Source organism: Protopterus annectens, chromosome 7.part0, assembly GCF_019279795.1.
Source record: "Protopterus annectens isolate FY-2018-M chromosome 7.part0, PAN1.0, whole genome shotgun sequence".
Taxonomy (NCBI): Eukaryota; Metazoa; Chordata; order Ceratodontiformes; family Protopteridae; genus Protopterus; species Protopterus annectens.
The window spans coordinates 1725673926-1725691068 of NC_056739.1; the positions used below are offsets into that span (position 1 = coordinate 1725673926).

The 17143-nt window shown below is 40.8% G+C and overlaps 1 protein-coding gene across 1 annotated transcript in view; it reads right to left on the bottom strand.

Annotated features, from left to right (window-relative positions):
• APEH (acylaminoacyl-peptide hydrolase) overlaps positions 1-17143 on the bottom strand; it is a 2062145-nt gene that overhangs the window by 968565 nt on the left and 1076437 nt on the right. Inside the window, exon 14 of the mRNA XM_044078262.1 lies at positions 786-874. Coding sequence (XP_043934197.1) covers positions 786-874 — 89 coding nt within the window. The remainder of the gene's footprint in view (positions 1-785; positions 875-17143) is intronic.

Sequence of the window (17143 nt, forward strand, 5' to 3'; positions counted from 1 at the left end):
AAATTAAAAAAAAGTTACAAATTATGAAATTTCTTGCTTTGCAGTAAAATGGCAAGAGTACAACTCTGATACTGACAGGAACATTTTTCAGAGAATTTATAGTTCATGATGAAAAAAGTCAATGTTGAGATCTATTCCTTGCAACAGACTGTACTTATTTACTCTAAGGACATCCCGGCACTGGAATTTTAATAAAGCATTCAGCAGAGGGGAATTTAAAACAAAAAACTTTATACACTTAAACAGCTTTTCAATAAATCCGGATTGGTAGGTAACCTACCTTGACTCACACATGGAGAGGTAATCAAGACTGAAAATGCAGTGCTGCTGGCAACAGGTTAACTAGACAGTTACTTAAACTTACTAATGTGAGGAATGACTTTCTTGAAAAATAATATCTTATTCAAACTGTATAAACTCTGAATAGCTTATACAAAGCTGGCAGAGAGACTTCTGGGGTATCAAGGAATTGCCCATCACATAGGGAAATAAATATTTTTCACACTACCACTGAATTAGGATGCCACTCTAGCAGATTTTGCTTTTATGGACCCCAAACTTCTAACAGTGGCTCTCTACGAATAATATGAATGTGTGGGGAATCTGTAAACTATGAAAAAACAAAGATGCAGCTAAGCAAAAACAGAACTTAAAAGACTTTGGATTGTAATTTGCATTCAATTAGATAAGTACTAGTACAGAAATGATTGTCGGACATATGGACAATAACCTTGCAGAAAGTAAAACTTGATGTCAACATGTAGTACAACAGCCAAATGACCTACCAGGTTAGGAGGACAGTTTGGAGAAGAATAACGGACAACCATGAGGTCTCTGTCTATGGTCAACAATGTCCAGCTTCCTTCAGCTAATTCTATAAAGTAAATAGTATTATATGTCATCTTTTTATTTTAAAGAAAATACAAATGTTTTATGCTTTATTTTAAAGAAAATACAAAATGTTTGTGCTCCATTTATTTTAAAGAAAATACAAAACTTTTATGATTTGTTTCATCAGTGCAAGAGCTTTCCATTAGAGCTTCCAGATCTCAATGTAAAGTAGCTTGTGTTTTATGGTTAAGAATAACTACTGGAGAAAAGGAAGATTATTACAGCTTCAATATCACAGGCATATTGGGACAATATTTCATTTTCTCCTTGTTCACATAAACAGTGGCATAACACACAGTCTTTTATGTGCTCATATCAACTGACAGTCATTTGTACGGTGAAGTACTCCACTTGGACATTTACATTCTCAGTTCAAGGGAAAACAGACAAGTGAATTCAAACTGAAATTCATAAGTGCACTAGTATTCACATTTGTGTAGCTAAAATTGTGACATACATGGAAAAAAATGTAGTTTTGTTCAGAAGCTGTAGGCCAATTAAAAAATTAACTTCTGGTCTGGATAATATGCAATATTTTTTTTCTTATGACACTGATCATGATGATGAACTGCAAATGAGTTATATGCCTAGAGATAAATACGTGCTTCTCAAAAACTTTACTAATGCTGTATTAGCAAAGCTGCTATGTTCACTGCCCAGCTAAATTGAGAAATGCTAGTCCCAATCTAAAGAAATTATGTTGCAAAATGAGAAAAGTGGGTATTGGTCAAAAAAATACTGTTGTGTAAAAATGTATTACAGCAGTAGCTGATTTGAGCAGATCATTGTTATAGTGGTCTTGACTGCTGGGACTTCTGCTAAAGAGTCCCCAGATGTTTGGTCAGACTGCTAGAGCTCATAACCCTTCTCCCTCAATGTAGTTGCTATCCTCTCGCTGGGACATCAGGGCACTCACAGTATAAAGCAGGTATCCAACTACACTATACTAAAGCATTGCTCAGTATACTACAGTTAGACCTTGAAAGCTATGACACAAGCCAAGGGAGACCAGAGAAAGGTATAGAAGAATACATTCACCAACATAGGAGGGGGGAGTAGTAAGAAACAGGGCTTCCCAACTCAGGCCCAAGGCCTTGAAAGAAATGTAGAATGGGGGGGAGGGGGGATCTACAGATAGCAGTACCCACTTCAGCTGAAGATCCCTAGGTAAAGGAACAAAAAAAAGGAGAGGATTGTGGGGAGGAGACTGCACTGCAAAAGTGATTCACTTGAACATTTACTATTATAAGTTTTATACAACTGTACAATGTTCTTTGTACAGATCACTGTAGTAGCAAGTTGTAATTACTGGGACAATTCCCAGTGCTCTAGCATGGAAGGGAGGGGATGGCTGGATTGTAACAAGCACTCTAGTACTGCAGTAGTATACCTTGCACACCTTGTACTAGCCCAGGAAATAATGCCTAATGGGTAGTGTGCTCAAACAGTCTGCAAAGATGTTCAAAAGGCTAGCTTCCACAATGTCTGAGTGCTGATTCCCCTTAAAGAATGTCACTGTTGTGACTGTGCCCCTCAGTTGTTGGGTCTTACCAGTGCCTTCCAACTTCTTCCCCGGGAAGAACAGCAGAAATGCAGGCACTATGCTAGTCATCTAGATATAAACTGTATGGACACATGCTGTCTCTATATGTATTGCGGCAAACAAAACAAACTAATTCAACCTTTTCTTTGGTTCTGTGTGGACTTCCAAGGAATACAGAATTCTGCCCTCCCCCATACATATGCACCCACACGCACTTTATGGGTTAGGGAAAAAGACAGGTAAGTTGGACAGCTTCATTCAAGAAGCCTCTCCCCAGCCTAGATGGGAAGGAAGGACTTGTCCTGAGGCTTACCCTCTCCCTAAAAAGACAAGACAGGGCTCCTCACACATTAATGCTTGAAATTGTGACACTCTCCTAGCTGATGTGATGGCTACAAGCAGAACAGCTGTCCATGTGAGAAAAACTATTTTCTTGTGTGGTAGCCTCAACTGCAACAACACTTTAAGGAACTGTCTGACTGAAAGTGTGATGATGTGAGGTAGTGCCAGCTATGCCAGGAGACGTAAAGCAGTGGATGTGTAACATATGCCAGCAGACTGAGCAGAAGTTTTGTAAAGGATTGTATGTTAGTTGCACACTAAGCTAATTTGTACAGAAATGTGTTGAGAAAATGTATTTGTAAAGCTGAAAAATGTACCAAAAGTGGGTCTTGGACAAAAAAAGAAATACACCTGTATGTCAGACTGTATTGAAACTGTTAAAATTAATATATTCTAACAGAGGATACTGGAAGAGAAGAGGCTAATCTCAGTCTAGCTAACTTTGAAAAATAGTCTGAAATTAAATTACCTGGTTTAGGCCATAACGATTGTATCTTAGAGTTCTGATTGCAGCTAGAGACAAAATGTCTGTGAAAACCAGCCAAGTTCCTTAGGGTGAACTAATTGTTACCCTGGAAGGGTTGAAGTTTTTGAAATGGTTTTATAGCTTCCAGATGCTATAACATGTATTAGCAAAGCTGTGTGTGTGTGTGTGTGTGTGTGTGTGTGTGTGTGTGTGTGTGTGTGTGTGTGTGTGTGTGTGTGTGTGTGTGTACTACGACACATGTGCTAGATTCTGGTTCAGTTCCTAGTAAAGGGGGTAGTGTGGGAACCAGAGGTCAGATTATGTGATGCAATTCTGTAACCCAGCACTAAAATGATGTATTAATACTAGATGAGACAGAAGTCTCAGGGCAGTCTGTTTTTGAAACCTGACAAAGAAGGATCAGTCAACTACTTCATCTTACCTTGCTTTAGTAAATAACCAGGGGATAGTAATTCTTTAGATTAGTCAAGAAAATATAGTGAGATTATTCAAGTACTATTTCCTGTATCTGTATGAATTTATCAATCTGTTATTTTAAATATTTCCTGTGATTGAAACTGTGATGTTTATTATACATAGATATTTAGTATTTTCATGTTCTTTTATTACTTATGATTAACTATATTTAAACTTTTCATTGTGGCTGGTCTTTTAGAAAATATTTTAACCTTTGAGAGTACTTGTATATATATATATATATATATATATATATATATATATATATATATATAGATATATACTTACAGATGGAATTAGAATTGGCAGAGAGTCTGCAGTGTTTGGAGGCCGAAGAAAGAGAGCTCAGCATCTGGAGACTGAAGAAAATGAGAAGCAGCGTCAACATGAGAGGGAGATGCTGACTTTTCATCAGGGTCATGGAGGTAATGGGGAAGGCAATAACTGAATCCCAGAAGCAATAAAGATCAGTAAATTTCTTCCACAGTTTACAGAGGGTGACAGCTTTGTTAGTTTCATTCATATATTTAAAAGAGCATGCAAACTGTATAATGATGACCAAGGACTCTGGGTATGGTTCCTGACCCCCTTACTCCATGGTAAAGCTGTAACTGCTGTTTCTAAATTGTATGATACTGATTGTTTAAACTATGATAAAGTTAAACAATGTTTATTGAAATGTTTTAAGTTAATACCTGAAGCTTACAGAAACACATTTTGTGAGCATAGACGCAAGGCAGATGAAAGTGCATGTGCTTATATTGCAGAGTTTCATAGGTGGGTGAGTGGGTGTCAGGTCACCACTTTTGAAAGCCTGGCAGACCTTTTGGTGAGGGAACAAGTTCTAAGCACTTTGCCTGAGGACATAAGAATTGGGCTGGCACCCAAGAGTGCAACTCTGCAGATGAGCTGGGGATAAAAGGGGATCATTACACAAGAAGGGGATATTCGGAGCTGCGCATGGATACAAGTGAACACATGGCATGCAGCCTAAACCATGCCAACAAAGTTCACTAGTAACAGTGAAAGCCATTTGTTCAGGTACACGGCCAGCAGCAAGGGTTAGATGTTTTAAATGCAACCAGTGGGGCCTTCTAGCATACAGATATCCATGAAAGCAAGGTGGGGGAGCCAGCAAGTGGGAACAACAGTATGCCACTGGTAACTTGTCTGCAAACAAAAGGGGTACCAGACTATCACAGAGTTTATATCCTATCTTAGTGGATGGAAACCAGACCACAGCTGACAGAGAGAGACAACCTCTGACATAACCACTGTGAAGCCTACAGTGGTTAAAGAGGAGCAGGGCTTGCTTGGGCAGTCCACTCCTTTCAGGGTTTTAGGAGGAACCCTATTCCAAATGCCTTTAGCCAGGGTTCACCTTGACAGAGAGTGGAAAGGAAGCAAGCAAGCAAGCAGTTTGAGAATATCCCTGCAAATGTTTGATAGGGAATGATTCTGATAATGCAGTACCTTGTGTGTATGCAGTTACATGCAGTCAGGCTTGAAGACAGGCATGTAGGTCTGGTAGCCGGGGGGTACCCATAAAGACCTCACACCTGAAGCCAGGGCTGGTGGGGTGACTATTTCAGGGAGAGAGCTAACCTGTAGCAGTGAGTCTGAAGGTGAGCCACAGCTGCTGGTAGGCACTGATGATACCTTGGCAGGCTGACAGTGAAGCACCATTGTCAGAGGATACCAGACTTCCTGAGGAAGGGGAGCTGAAAAAGGTTAGAGAGAGAGATGAGACAAGCTCAGCTCTCGGATCCTACATTATGAGGCTTAAGGGAGGTAGCTAGGGAGGTACTTGATTCTCAAGGAAAAGATGAGTCTGTATACTGGAACACAGGGTTACTGCACAGAGAGTGGACCCACCAAGGGAGGGCTAGAGGGTGAGAATACAGCAGCTGGTAATGCCTAGAGCCTAGCGTCTGGCACTTCTAGACATAGCTCATGCCATTACTTTTACAGATTACATAGGCATAAAGCATACCAAGAGATGTACTATGCAAAACTTTACTGGCCTGGGATTGCAAGGCATAACAGGGTACTGCAGGACCTGTGAACAGTGCCAAAAAGTAGGCAAGGCAGGGGACAAGGTCAAAGCTCCTTTGATGCCTTTGCCAATGATTGAGGAGCCGTTTCAGAGGGTAGCTACAGATATTGTGGGGCCTAAGTACATCCTGGTGGTAAGTAGACTATGCTACTAGATACCCTGAGGTGGTGGCTCTGTCCTCCATCGAGGCAGAGGTGGCGGCAAATGTTTTGTTAGAGATTTTCAGCAGGGTAGGTTTTGTGAGAGAAACACTTGACTGACACAGGTGCTAATTGCATGTCAGACCTGCTGGCTTGTCTATGGAAGCACTGTGGGGGTGAAACACCTAAAGACCATCCCTACCACCCACAGACTAATGGTCTTGTGGAGAGGTTAAACTCTACACTAAAAACCAAGCTATGGGCATTTTCAGACCAGTTTAAGAGAGAGTGGGACAAACACTTGCCCCATCTGCTGTTTGCATACAGAGAGGTACCCCAGAAAATGAACAGGTTTTTCAACCTTTGAGTTGCTGTATGGGCATAGGGTGAGGGGGCCTTTAGATGTGATTCATGAGTGGGAGGGTGTGTGTGAATCCCACAAGGAGCATGTTGTGGCATATGTCCTAAATCTCAGGACAAGGCTTAGGGAGGTTCATGGGCTTGGCCCAGCAGAACCTGGAAGGAGCCCAACATCAGAAAAAAGGTCTAGTATGACAGGAATGCTTGAGCCTGAGAGTATGCTACGGGACAGCAGGTTGTGGTTAACATTCTTGTCAGACACAATAAGCTGCAGGCAGCTTGGGAGGGACCCTTCAAAGTGATAAGGAAGGTCAGTGATGTTAATTACATGGCAAACCTGCTAGGCAGGAGGTAGAGGCATAAACTGTACCATGCTAACATGAAGCCTTACCATGACAGGGAGGCCCTGGTACTGACTATTTGCAGTGGATGGCAGGAGGAGTCTCAGGGGGGATTTGGTGAGTGATCTTCTTCAGTGTGGTTTGAACTGATACCTATGTGGAAGGGGTAGCAATGTCCCAGCGGCTATCTCCTACCCAGGTTCAAGAAATTAAAACAGTGTTACAGGAAGTTTGGGGAGTGTTCATTGGAAAACCTGGGTGCACCCACCTGGTGTAGCACCATGTGGATACAGGACCCCAAATGCCTATCAAGCAGGCCCCTTACAAGAAGATGATACAGGACATGTTAGAACTGGGGGTAATCCAGGAGTTTAGCAGTCCCTCTGTGCCTCCCTAGTGGTGCTGGTACCAAAGAAAGATGGCGGCACCAGGCTCTGTGTGGACTACAGAAAACGAAATAGTCATACAGACTTAGAGGATTACCCCATGCCTAAGACAGATGAAGCCTTAGAGCAGCTGGGTGGGGCTAAGTATCTGACCACTACTGAGCTGACCAAGGACTATACATTGTATAATGGAAATCACCTCTTACCAGCCTAGCCAGCACAGCCTTAGGCAAGTGGGAGAAGGATTATGTTTTTAACAGAGAACTCATGCAACATATCACAGTGTAGCTGTGCTATATTGATGACATCTTTATTGTGTGGAAAGGAGACAAGTGGTAAATTAGAAGATTTTATCAGCTATCTGAATCAAACCACCAGCTTTCTGCATTTCACCTCTTCCCACAACCTCACCTTGGCTATCTTCTTAGATATGCAGATTACTGAAGACTTGGACCAAGGTAAAATGGACACAGACTTTTTCAGAAAATCTACCAGAGTGAACTTCCTCCTGCATAATAAGTCTCTTCATCCCACCAGGACAAAATATAACATTACGTCCCAAGGCTACAGGTTGGCCAGGATCACAATGAAAATGGAACCCTTCCTTAAGAACCTAAATGGTCTTGAAAATGACTTTTTGGTGAGGGGATATGAAAGCAACATGCTAAGAAGCATTCTGCAACCCATTAACTGAACTAAAAAGCACAAATTCACCAGCACTTACAGGAGTGTTTTAAATAAACATCAAAAAAATAAATATCAAATCTAAAGACAACTATTTCTTGACTTTTACTGTTGACAGCATCATATTATTATTACAGAGAATTGGCCCATAATCACCAAAAGCTAGTATCTAATGGACATTCTTGAAGAATCTCCTTCCTTTGTGTGTAGGAAAGCCAGAAACATCAGGAATTGGGTTGAAGGTAGGCCAAGACCATTGGATACATGCACCAATAAGCGTAGAGCTAACTGTGCTTTTTGTCAACATACAGTGGATATAAAAAGTGTACACACCCCTGTTAAAATGCCAGGTTTTTGTGATATAAAAAAATGAGACCACAATAAATCATTTCAAAACTTTTCCCACCTTTAATGTGACCTATAACCTGCACAATTCCATTAAAAAACAAACAAATCTGTTTGGGGAAATAATATAAAAAATAAAAAATGTACAATAAGCTGGTTGCATAAGTGTGCACACCCTTAAACTAATACTTTGCTGAAGCACCTTTTGATTTAATTACAGCATTCGGTCTTCTTCGGTACACACCTGCCATCAATTAAAGAGAGACTAACCCCAAATAAAGTTCAGCTATCCTAATAGGATTTTCCTGACATTTACTCAGTTGCCTGCTACAGCAAAAGCCATGGTTCACAGACAGCTTACAAAGCATCAAAGGGATCTCATTGTTGAAAGGTATCAGTCAGGAGAAGGGTACAAAAACATTTCCACAGCATTGGATATACCATGGAACACAATGAAAACCATCATCAAAAGGTGGAGAAAATGTGGGACAAGTGACGTTGCAAAGAACTGGACTTCCCTCCAAAATTGATGAAAAGACAAGATGAAAACTGGTCAGGGAGGCTGCCAAGAGACCTACAACAACACTGAAGGAGCTGCAGGAATTTCTGGCAAGTACTGGCTGTGTGCTACATGTGACATCAACATCCCGTATTCTCCATATGTCTGGACTATGGGGTAGGGTTGCACGATGGAAGCCTTTTCTTACACAGAAAAACATCCAGACCTGGCTAAAATTTGCAAAACAATACACTGCATCCCCCAAAAGCATGTGGAGTCCAAGGTTGAACTTTTTGACCACAATTCCAAAAGATAAGTTTGGTGCAAAAACAACACTTCGCATCACGAAAAGAACACCATCCCCATGGTGAAGCATGGTTGTGGCAGTATCATGGTTTTCATAGGTAGGTACTAGGCTATCGGCCCAAGGGCCTACATAAGCCTAGCCAACAAGGTTCCCTGGCTTACACCACCCAAGAAAGTTATTTTCCTATGCCACTGTCAAGCAGAGACACAGAAGTGATCCCCGGGGTGTATTTCCTATTTCCCATCCACTCATCAAGATTTTTCTTGAAGAGTGCTAAAGAAGAGCTTTGCTTGACATAGATGGGTAGCCTGTTCCAGAGTATGGGAAGTCTCTGGGACATGAATCTATCCCTCCAGCATGTCCTGTTTATTGTGGTGACAAGGTTTAGGTCCTTAGAGCGTGTAGCTCGGATGGATTGGGACTTCTTTAGGTGTAGCATGTCCAAAAGCTCTGGGTTTTGGGCAGCTTTTCTTAAGCTGGAACTGGGCTTTAGTCAAGGTGGGGGGAATTATGAACAGTTCCAAATACTAGTCACTTTTGGCCCAAAACCTTCAGGTGTCTGCTAGAAAGATTAAGATGAAGGGGAATTTCACCTTTCAACACAACAATGACCCCAAGCATACATACAAAATCAACAAAAGAACGGCTTCACCAGAAGAAAATTACAGTTTTGGAATGGCCCAGCCACAGCACAGACCAAAATCTGTGAGGTGACCTGACGAGGGCTGTGCACAAGAGATGCCCTCGCAATCTGACAGATTTGGAGCGCTTTTGCAAGGAAGAGTAGGCAAATATTGCCAAGTCAAGATGTGCATGCTGACAGACCCCTACCCAAGGAAACTGAATGCTGTAATTAAATCAAAAGGTGCTTCAACAAAATATTAGTTTGAGTGTGCACACTTATGTACCCAGCTTACTGTACGTTTTTCATTTTTCCCCTATGTTTTTTTAATTGAATTGTACAGGTTATAGGTTACATTAAAGGTGGGAAAAGTTTTGAAATGATTTATTCTTCGCATTTTTTTATATCACAAAAACCTGGCATTTTAACAAGGGTGTCTACAATTTTTATGTCCACTGTATACAGAAGGGAGACATTTTTTCTGCACTTACTTACAGAAACTGATTAAAACCAAAACAGGAAGTGGCTGTAATTCAATGCAAGTGGTTTACAGGGCAAGCTGCAATGACTGTGAAGCATTTTATGTGGTGAAAATGCTCAACAGACTTAAAAGGAGGATTGCTGGCCATCTTTCCAAAATTAGAGCTAAATGCAAAAATAATGCACTGGTTCAGCACCTGCAGTTTCACAAAAACACACTGGCTTTAAATTTCAAATTATTGATCTTGTGGACCTTTTGGAACTGGAAGGAGACATCACATCACTAATCTTTTAGAAAAATGTGAACTACTGTGGCAGCTGAAACTGAACTCTTTCAGAAAACCGAGGTGTCGCTCGTTCGTATCTATTACAAATAATAAGAAGGCTTGGGGGTTCAATCAGATGCTTTAATATATACAAACACAAGGATGGGTAGCAGCATCTTTAACTCATTCCCTCCGGAGCAGCTCAGAAAAAGCTGCCTGCTTAATTCCACCATAGGAACAACAGTGCAGCCTGAGCTCATTTTCAGAAAATCCATTTGTAATACCATACAGAAAACAAATGTTCATAACTCTAACTAAAAGAGCTAGACTAAAAATGCAAATTCAAAAGTTGTTCAGCAGACACTGACCTTTCCAACAGTGTAAATGTTGATAGTGCATATCAAAGTCATTATTAAATATTGGCAAGGAATGCTGATATTGTGCATATTTTTTACCTTTTTGGAAAAGCAAAGCACAATACCTTGGGTCAATGTACCATGCAGACCCATATAATTTGAATTTAATTTGTTAGTATGAATGTCAGCTTTAAAATTATACCTTAACCATTACTGTGTGATGCTCCTTGAGATATTCACAGAAATATGATTAATATATTATTTTTCATAACTGATAAATAAACAAAGCATGATCTCATCACTCGTAACAGAGCCTACATATCAGTGTAGAAGTTGTGCATCTGAATGTCAGCTTCAAAGTGATGCATCATTTGCATGATCACCATGCTTCCTTGCAAAGATATGGGCATAATAATGAGAAGTATTGTAAATGTATAATTTTCATAACCGTACAAGACTAAAACTGTGATATCTGTACATGTGTACAGTGCACAGACACAGTTCTTTTAACATGTCGTAAAGAGTAACACTGTCTTCAAAATGAGGTATTACTTGGTACACTGACATGCTCCCTTGCAAAGTTATTTACCAAAATATGAAAAAATCATAATTTCCATAACCTAATTCCAAACAAACTCTGATATCTGCATGTGTCCAACATACAGGCACAATTCTTTTACCATGTTGGAACCAGCAATACTGTCTTCAAAATGAGGTATTACTTGGCACATTCAGATGCTCCCTTGCAAAGTTATCTACCAAAATATGAAAAAATTAATAATTTCCATAACCTAAGTCCGAAACAAACTTTGATATCTGCACATGCGTACAACATACAGGCACAATTCTTTTACCATTTTGGAACCAGCAATACTATCTTCAAAATGAGGCATTACTTGGCATATTCAGATGCTCCCCTGCAAAGTTATTTACCAAAATATGAAAATAAATCATAATTTCCATAACCTAAGTCCGAAACAAATTTTGTTATCTGCATATGAGTACAACATACAGACACAATTATTTTACCATGTTGGAACTATCAATACTGTCTTCAAAATGAGATATTACGTGTCAGACTGACATGCTCCCTTGCAAAGTTATTTACCAAAATATGAAAAAAATTATAATTTCCATAACCAAAGTCCTAACAAAACTGATATACGTATATGTGTACAGCATTCAGAAGCAGTTGTTTTTCTTTTATTTGCTGGAAAGATCCTTGTCTAAAGGTAAAGTTAAGAGCTCTGTACTTTGGCATCTTCTGGAAGAGGTTGCAGCCTCGGCCAGACATGTATTCTGATTCCAGATCTGTAACTGCCACGCTTGATGCTGCACCCACAATATCACAGTCAAACTTACCCTAGTACTCACTTATGATCTTAACAGCGCTCGGTGGCCTTTTACGCCTAGCTTTATTTTTTCCATTTGTAAATGAATGAAGGGATACATTACCCAGGAGCAAATAGTTTGTGCTTGCCATATTTCCCATTTATACATGACAGTATGTTACACAGCAGCATACAGTTATGCTAAGCTGGCAGAGTATTTACAAGCTCTCTCTATCTCACGACAGTCAGATGCTGCCTAGTAGGGCAGGCAAAGACCACCTTTCAGCAGTTTGTAGGAGATCGGACTGCAAGGACAAGGACCTGAAGCAATCTGCATATTCCATGTGGCTTATGCCTTGTACTCTTTTGTGAGTAAAAGTGAGTGTTTCAGTTTTTGCAAATGTTTTGTACTGTATATACTGAATGGAGTATTGTACTCGATGACTAGTCTGATGAGGGCAGAGTATAGGGGAACAATGACATCTCTGGACCTGGATGCCACATCCTTGCTTTTAAGTTGTGCAATACAGAATGATTTACTCAACAGTGGACACTATGTTCAAAGGCCAAGTCACTGTCCACATATGCTCCCATGTCCCTAACCACTGGATCAAGTCTAGGATTTACAATCTATGTGGTAATTCCCAGGAGTGGCCATCTTTCCATAGGATACTATTATGCATTTTTTGCATTCAGTTTTAGACCACTGCTCTTGCACCAATTATTAGTTTGTGACTAGCTTTCTTGAAGGATATTTGTATCCTTGGGGGATTCTATAAGTGCACCAAGTTTGCAGTCCTCCACAAACTCGGTCAACCCAAGGACTTTTACTTTAGCTCTAACTTCCCAAAATAAATGATGAAAAGGAGCAGCTTCAGCACCATGCCCTGAGGGGATATTTTGGTGAATGGTCTTTTTGTGGAGATACAGTCCCGTCCTGACTTCCTGTGTCCTGTGAGCCAGTTGGCCATCCATCAGGTGACATAGGAGTTTCCTCCTAGTTTTGTGAGGTTTGCAAACAATGCATGAATAGGGAATAATGTCAAATGCATTGCTTTGCTAGGTCAAGATAGGCGGTGTGCACCATTTTGTTCTCATCCATGGCTTTGGCGGTTTTCTTGAAAATGTCTACGAAGTTGAGCAGGTGCAATCTGCTCTTTACGAATCCAAACTGTGTTGGATCCAGTGTCTGAAGATTTCCTATATCTTTACTTATATATCCATGATGATTCTTTCCAAGGCTTTGCAAATGGGATTAGTCAGACTTATGGGTCTGTAGTTACCCAGTTCAGTAGATGGGCTGCAGTTGTGCACAGAAATAACCGTTGCTGTCCTCCACTTGCTGGACACAAAGATACTTTGAAGACTAAGGAGGAACTGAGGTTCTAGAGGGGCTGTTCATGTCATTTAGAAGGCATCCTAGGATATTATCAGAGCCTACAGATGCAGCATTTTTGGCCTTCTAGACAGCATTGAAAACCTTTTCGCTAGTTATGGCTGAGGGCATCTCTTAGGGGTGGGGGAGTGGGGAAAGATTGGAGCTAAATTTATAAAGCAGTTTAGTTTTTGCAATATCTTCAGGTACCATATAAGTTCCCTTTACAATTAGTTCAGCACACTGTTGGGTGGTGCCTTTCAGGTTGCCGATATAGCTGAAGAAGGCCTTATTGTTTTCATCTGCCTGCAAAGCTATCTTTGCCACAAATTTGGCACTGGTGCACTTGACAAGACTCCCTTGTTGCTTATTTATTTTGTGGATGGCTTTCTTGCCTTGCTGATCATTGCCATTCCTTCATTTATCCATGGTTTTGATACTGCAATCCAACCAGGGTGGCTTGTACTTTGAGGTAGTCCTATGTGTATTTCAGGTGGGTACCACTGCCTCAGTGCCGTTGTTTACCTGATAGTATAGGGTTTCGTTAAACATTTCCACATAGGCAGTTGAGTTTTTGCACTCTGGGGGGGGGGGGTCTTGAACATTTTGCCAGGATTTCACTCAGTAGTAGGTCAGTTTTGGAGTAATTCCTAAATGTTTGAATTAGTTGAGGTTACAGTTTTTAGCTTAATTTCAAAGGAGACTCTTTATGGTCTAACCTGAAAAGTGAGGACAGTACACAAGGATGGGTGCAAAATTCACCCATGTATGTGAGGATTAGGTCAAGGATGCTGGCAACCCTTAGTTGGTGTGCGGAATATTTGGTCTAGAGCACTTGTGTTGACAAAATCCAGGAATCTGTGGGCCTGCATTTTGTGAATGTTTCCCAACTAAGAGTAGGATTGTTGACGTCACCCAGAACTATAGTGTTGGGTTCAATGATGAGTGACTCCAGCAGGTTTAAGTATGTGGTATGGGTATCATGGGCCATACAGGGGGAATCTATAACTTGCAATAATATGGTACAGAAATTTGCTTATGGTGATTTTGATGTGGAAAGGTTCAATTGAGTCATACTGCTTCACCATTATTGAGGTGCAACATTGTTTGATGAAAACAGACACTTCTACACCTTTTGTCTTTTTTGTGTAGTAGTTGGTTTAAATGTGTGAAAGGCATTACAGCCCTGACCTGCCAGACTGCTCTCCCTGGCTTTAAACTATGTCTCAAACTAGACAAACATCTACATTTTCCAGGGTGAGGACAGCTTGTAGGGAGTGGAGTTTTTTTTTAAGATTCCTGATGGAAGTGTAGCTGGCTCAACTAGAGCCATGTGCCAGTACCATGACACAGCACTCATCTACTCAGCTCTTCAAGTGAACAGCAAAAAAACTAATCAGCTTATTAGAGTCAGATCCACCCCCCCCCCAGCTATTTAAAAGACCTTCCCTCTACTGGCACAATAATCAGGTGACCAGATGCACATCCCCCCCCCCCCGACCCAGCCTTTCAGGTCTCATTTCTGTGACCTGCCCCAACCCTCCAACAAATTTTATTAAAAAAATAATTTCTTCTTTTAAACTTTAGGAAATAGCTGCTACACTTCATACCCTGCCTGCAAGGAGCGCTATGGTGATAATATTTTAGTTTTAAAAATTCTTCTTTTAAACTGCTTGGTATTTTTTTTTTGTTTTACTTTTAAATTCTAGCAAACTGATTGCTACAATGTTTAAAGTTTAGACCACATACGAAGCACTGGCATTGCATTAGAGAGATATCAGGATTGGCTGATGGCACCCTCTCAACATTTTGCACCCAGGGCAGCTACTACTCCTGCCTCACCCTAGCTATGCTACCAATTCCTGGCACTGAGTAGTAATACTTTCAGGTTGTCCTGGGTTGTTTTTGATATGTTGGAAGGTTTATCAGTTTGGCATTGCCTAAAAAGACACTATGAGGTTACAAAGTTGTAGCCAATATTCAAAGGCCTAAGAGAGACAGGTGCAGAACATCCTTGGTGAAGCAGTGTGGTCTGTCAACCATATTCTCCCAAACTGACAAATACAGGACACACTTCAAATGACACCATAAACTAAGCCAATTGTTAAAGTCAGTTACCTTCTGTTCATATCGTGGCCTCATCCTTGGAGAAGGTAGAATGCTGCTCATAGCTAAGCTCATACCAGTCAGAGTTTCTTCATGTCTGTTTTCACATAATTCTGAGAGGTATGTCTCAGGTCATTTGCACCCACATGAAAAATGACAGTGTTGTACTGGTACATGTTGTTCAATGACCTGTGTGTGGCATGATCTGGCAGAGCCTGGGCCCCGATAGGTAGCTGACCATGACCACCTTCGTGCTCAGATTAAGTGGAGCATCTGTCTCTTAGGATAAATCACCTATGACCAAGATATTAGCTTATCTACAGGTTTGCCTTATGAGCCGAGACACTTTGTATTAAAGATGTATGTGCTGTGGTAGACGTTGTTTTGGTAGAATATTTGAGAGGTTGCTGAGCAGCCCCATTGTTGTAACTGTGTCTAGGAGGTCTCTGAGTTTTCGGCAGATATAAGTAGATTGCTTTTTAGAGCCTCAGCATGCATAATTCTATGGGCTAGGTCATTAGTGAGAGTGGTAGGTAAAATGCGGTGTGTGTGTTTCTGACAACCTGTTTGGTACTTATTTTGCCTGTATATGACAGCCTTTCCCCCAGTGACACACACAGTATCTGATTGTTTAAGAATTAGGTGGTTGTAAGTGACCATGAGACAATTGTTACTTTGTCTCAGGATGCACATTTCCACCAAGCTGACTGCAGAGACAGGAGGAAAAAGCTTATCCATGGTTCCAGATGTTTACTCTCAGGGAAATGTTCCTCTATGCTCAAACCAGGTGCCCACTTTGCAACCTGGTGAGCAGGAATTATCTGAGGTTGTTTTTTTTTTTTTTTTTTTTAAACAGGACAAGTTGGATTCTAAGTGCCAAGCATTTGGAAGCCCTGTGTTAGTGAGCCAAGAGTCAATGCAAATTTAACAACTTTACACAGGCACTGAAAATGAACAAATAAGAAAAATGCCCCACTGGCCAATCACAAAAATACACAAATTTTGCCTCAGCAATTCCAGACTCAGAAGATACTAGGCTATTCTCAACTGCCACCAGAGCGCAGTCCTAACCTTTCCAATTGTAAACTCAGTTAAAATTTAGCCCAAGTGTGGACTACAGTGGACAAACAATAAAACTACTAGTAATCACTTAGAATCAGGATGCCAAGAAAGTGCAGAAACTAGCACCTAATAAAGTAATGTATAGTAGCACTTTAAAATATGTAAAAGTACAAAAGCACAGATAAGTAGAAATATAACATCAGTAACCTTAAATATCAAAGAAATAATTCAACAGTGTGTAATACTTAACTGGCATGGATGGCTCTGGATTATAACAGAACCTTCAGAATTCAATGGCACATAAGCCAAGAATATGGAAGCTCTGCGTTATGCCCAGGCTGGTATGACCCTGACCTTGAGCAGCATCTTACCCTCACCTAGAATGATGCCACAGTACAAAGACAAAATGATCGATTTTAACAATTGGCTAAAATTTTGGTGTCATTCAAAGGGGATCCAGTGTCTGTCAGCCTGGGATGACATGCTCGACAAGCCACGTTGCTTCGCTAGGGACGGCTTGCACCTGTCACCACTGGGCTTTCGGATATTGGCAAAGGCTCTTGCCACCCCCATAGTGCCTTTTTTAGGCAAGGCTCAAAAGTCAAACCCACCCCCATAGACAGCACAAGCAACAAGAAACTAAGGGTAATGCTGCTAAACGCCAGAAGTCTTAACCTCAAGATGCACGCATCAAGCTCTCCTCAGTAT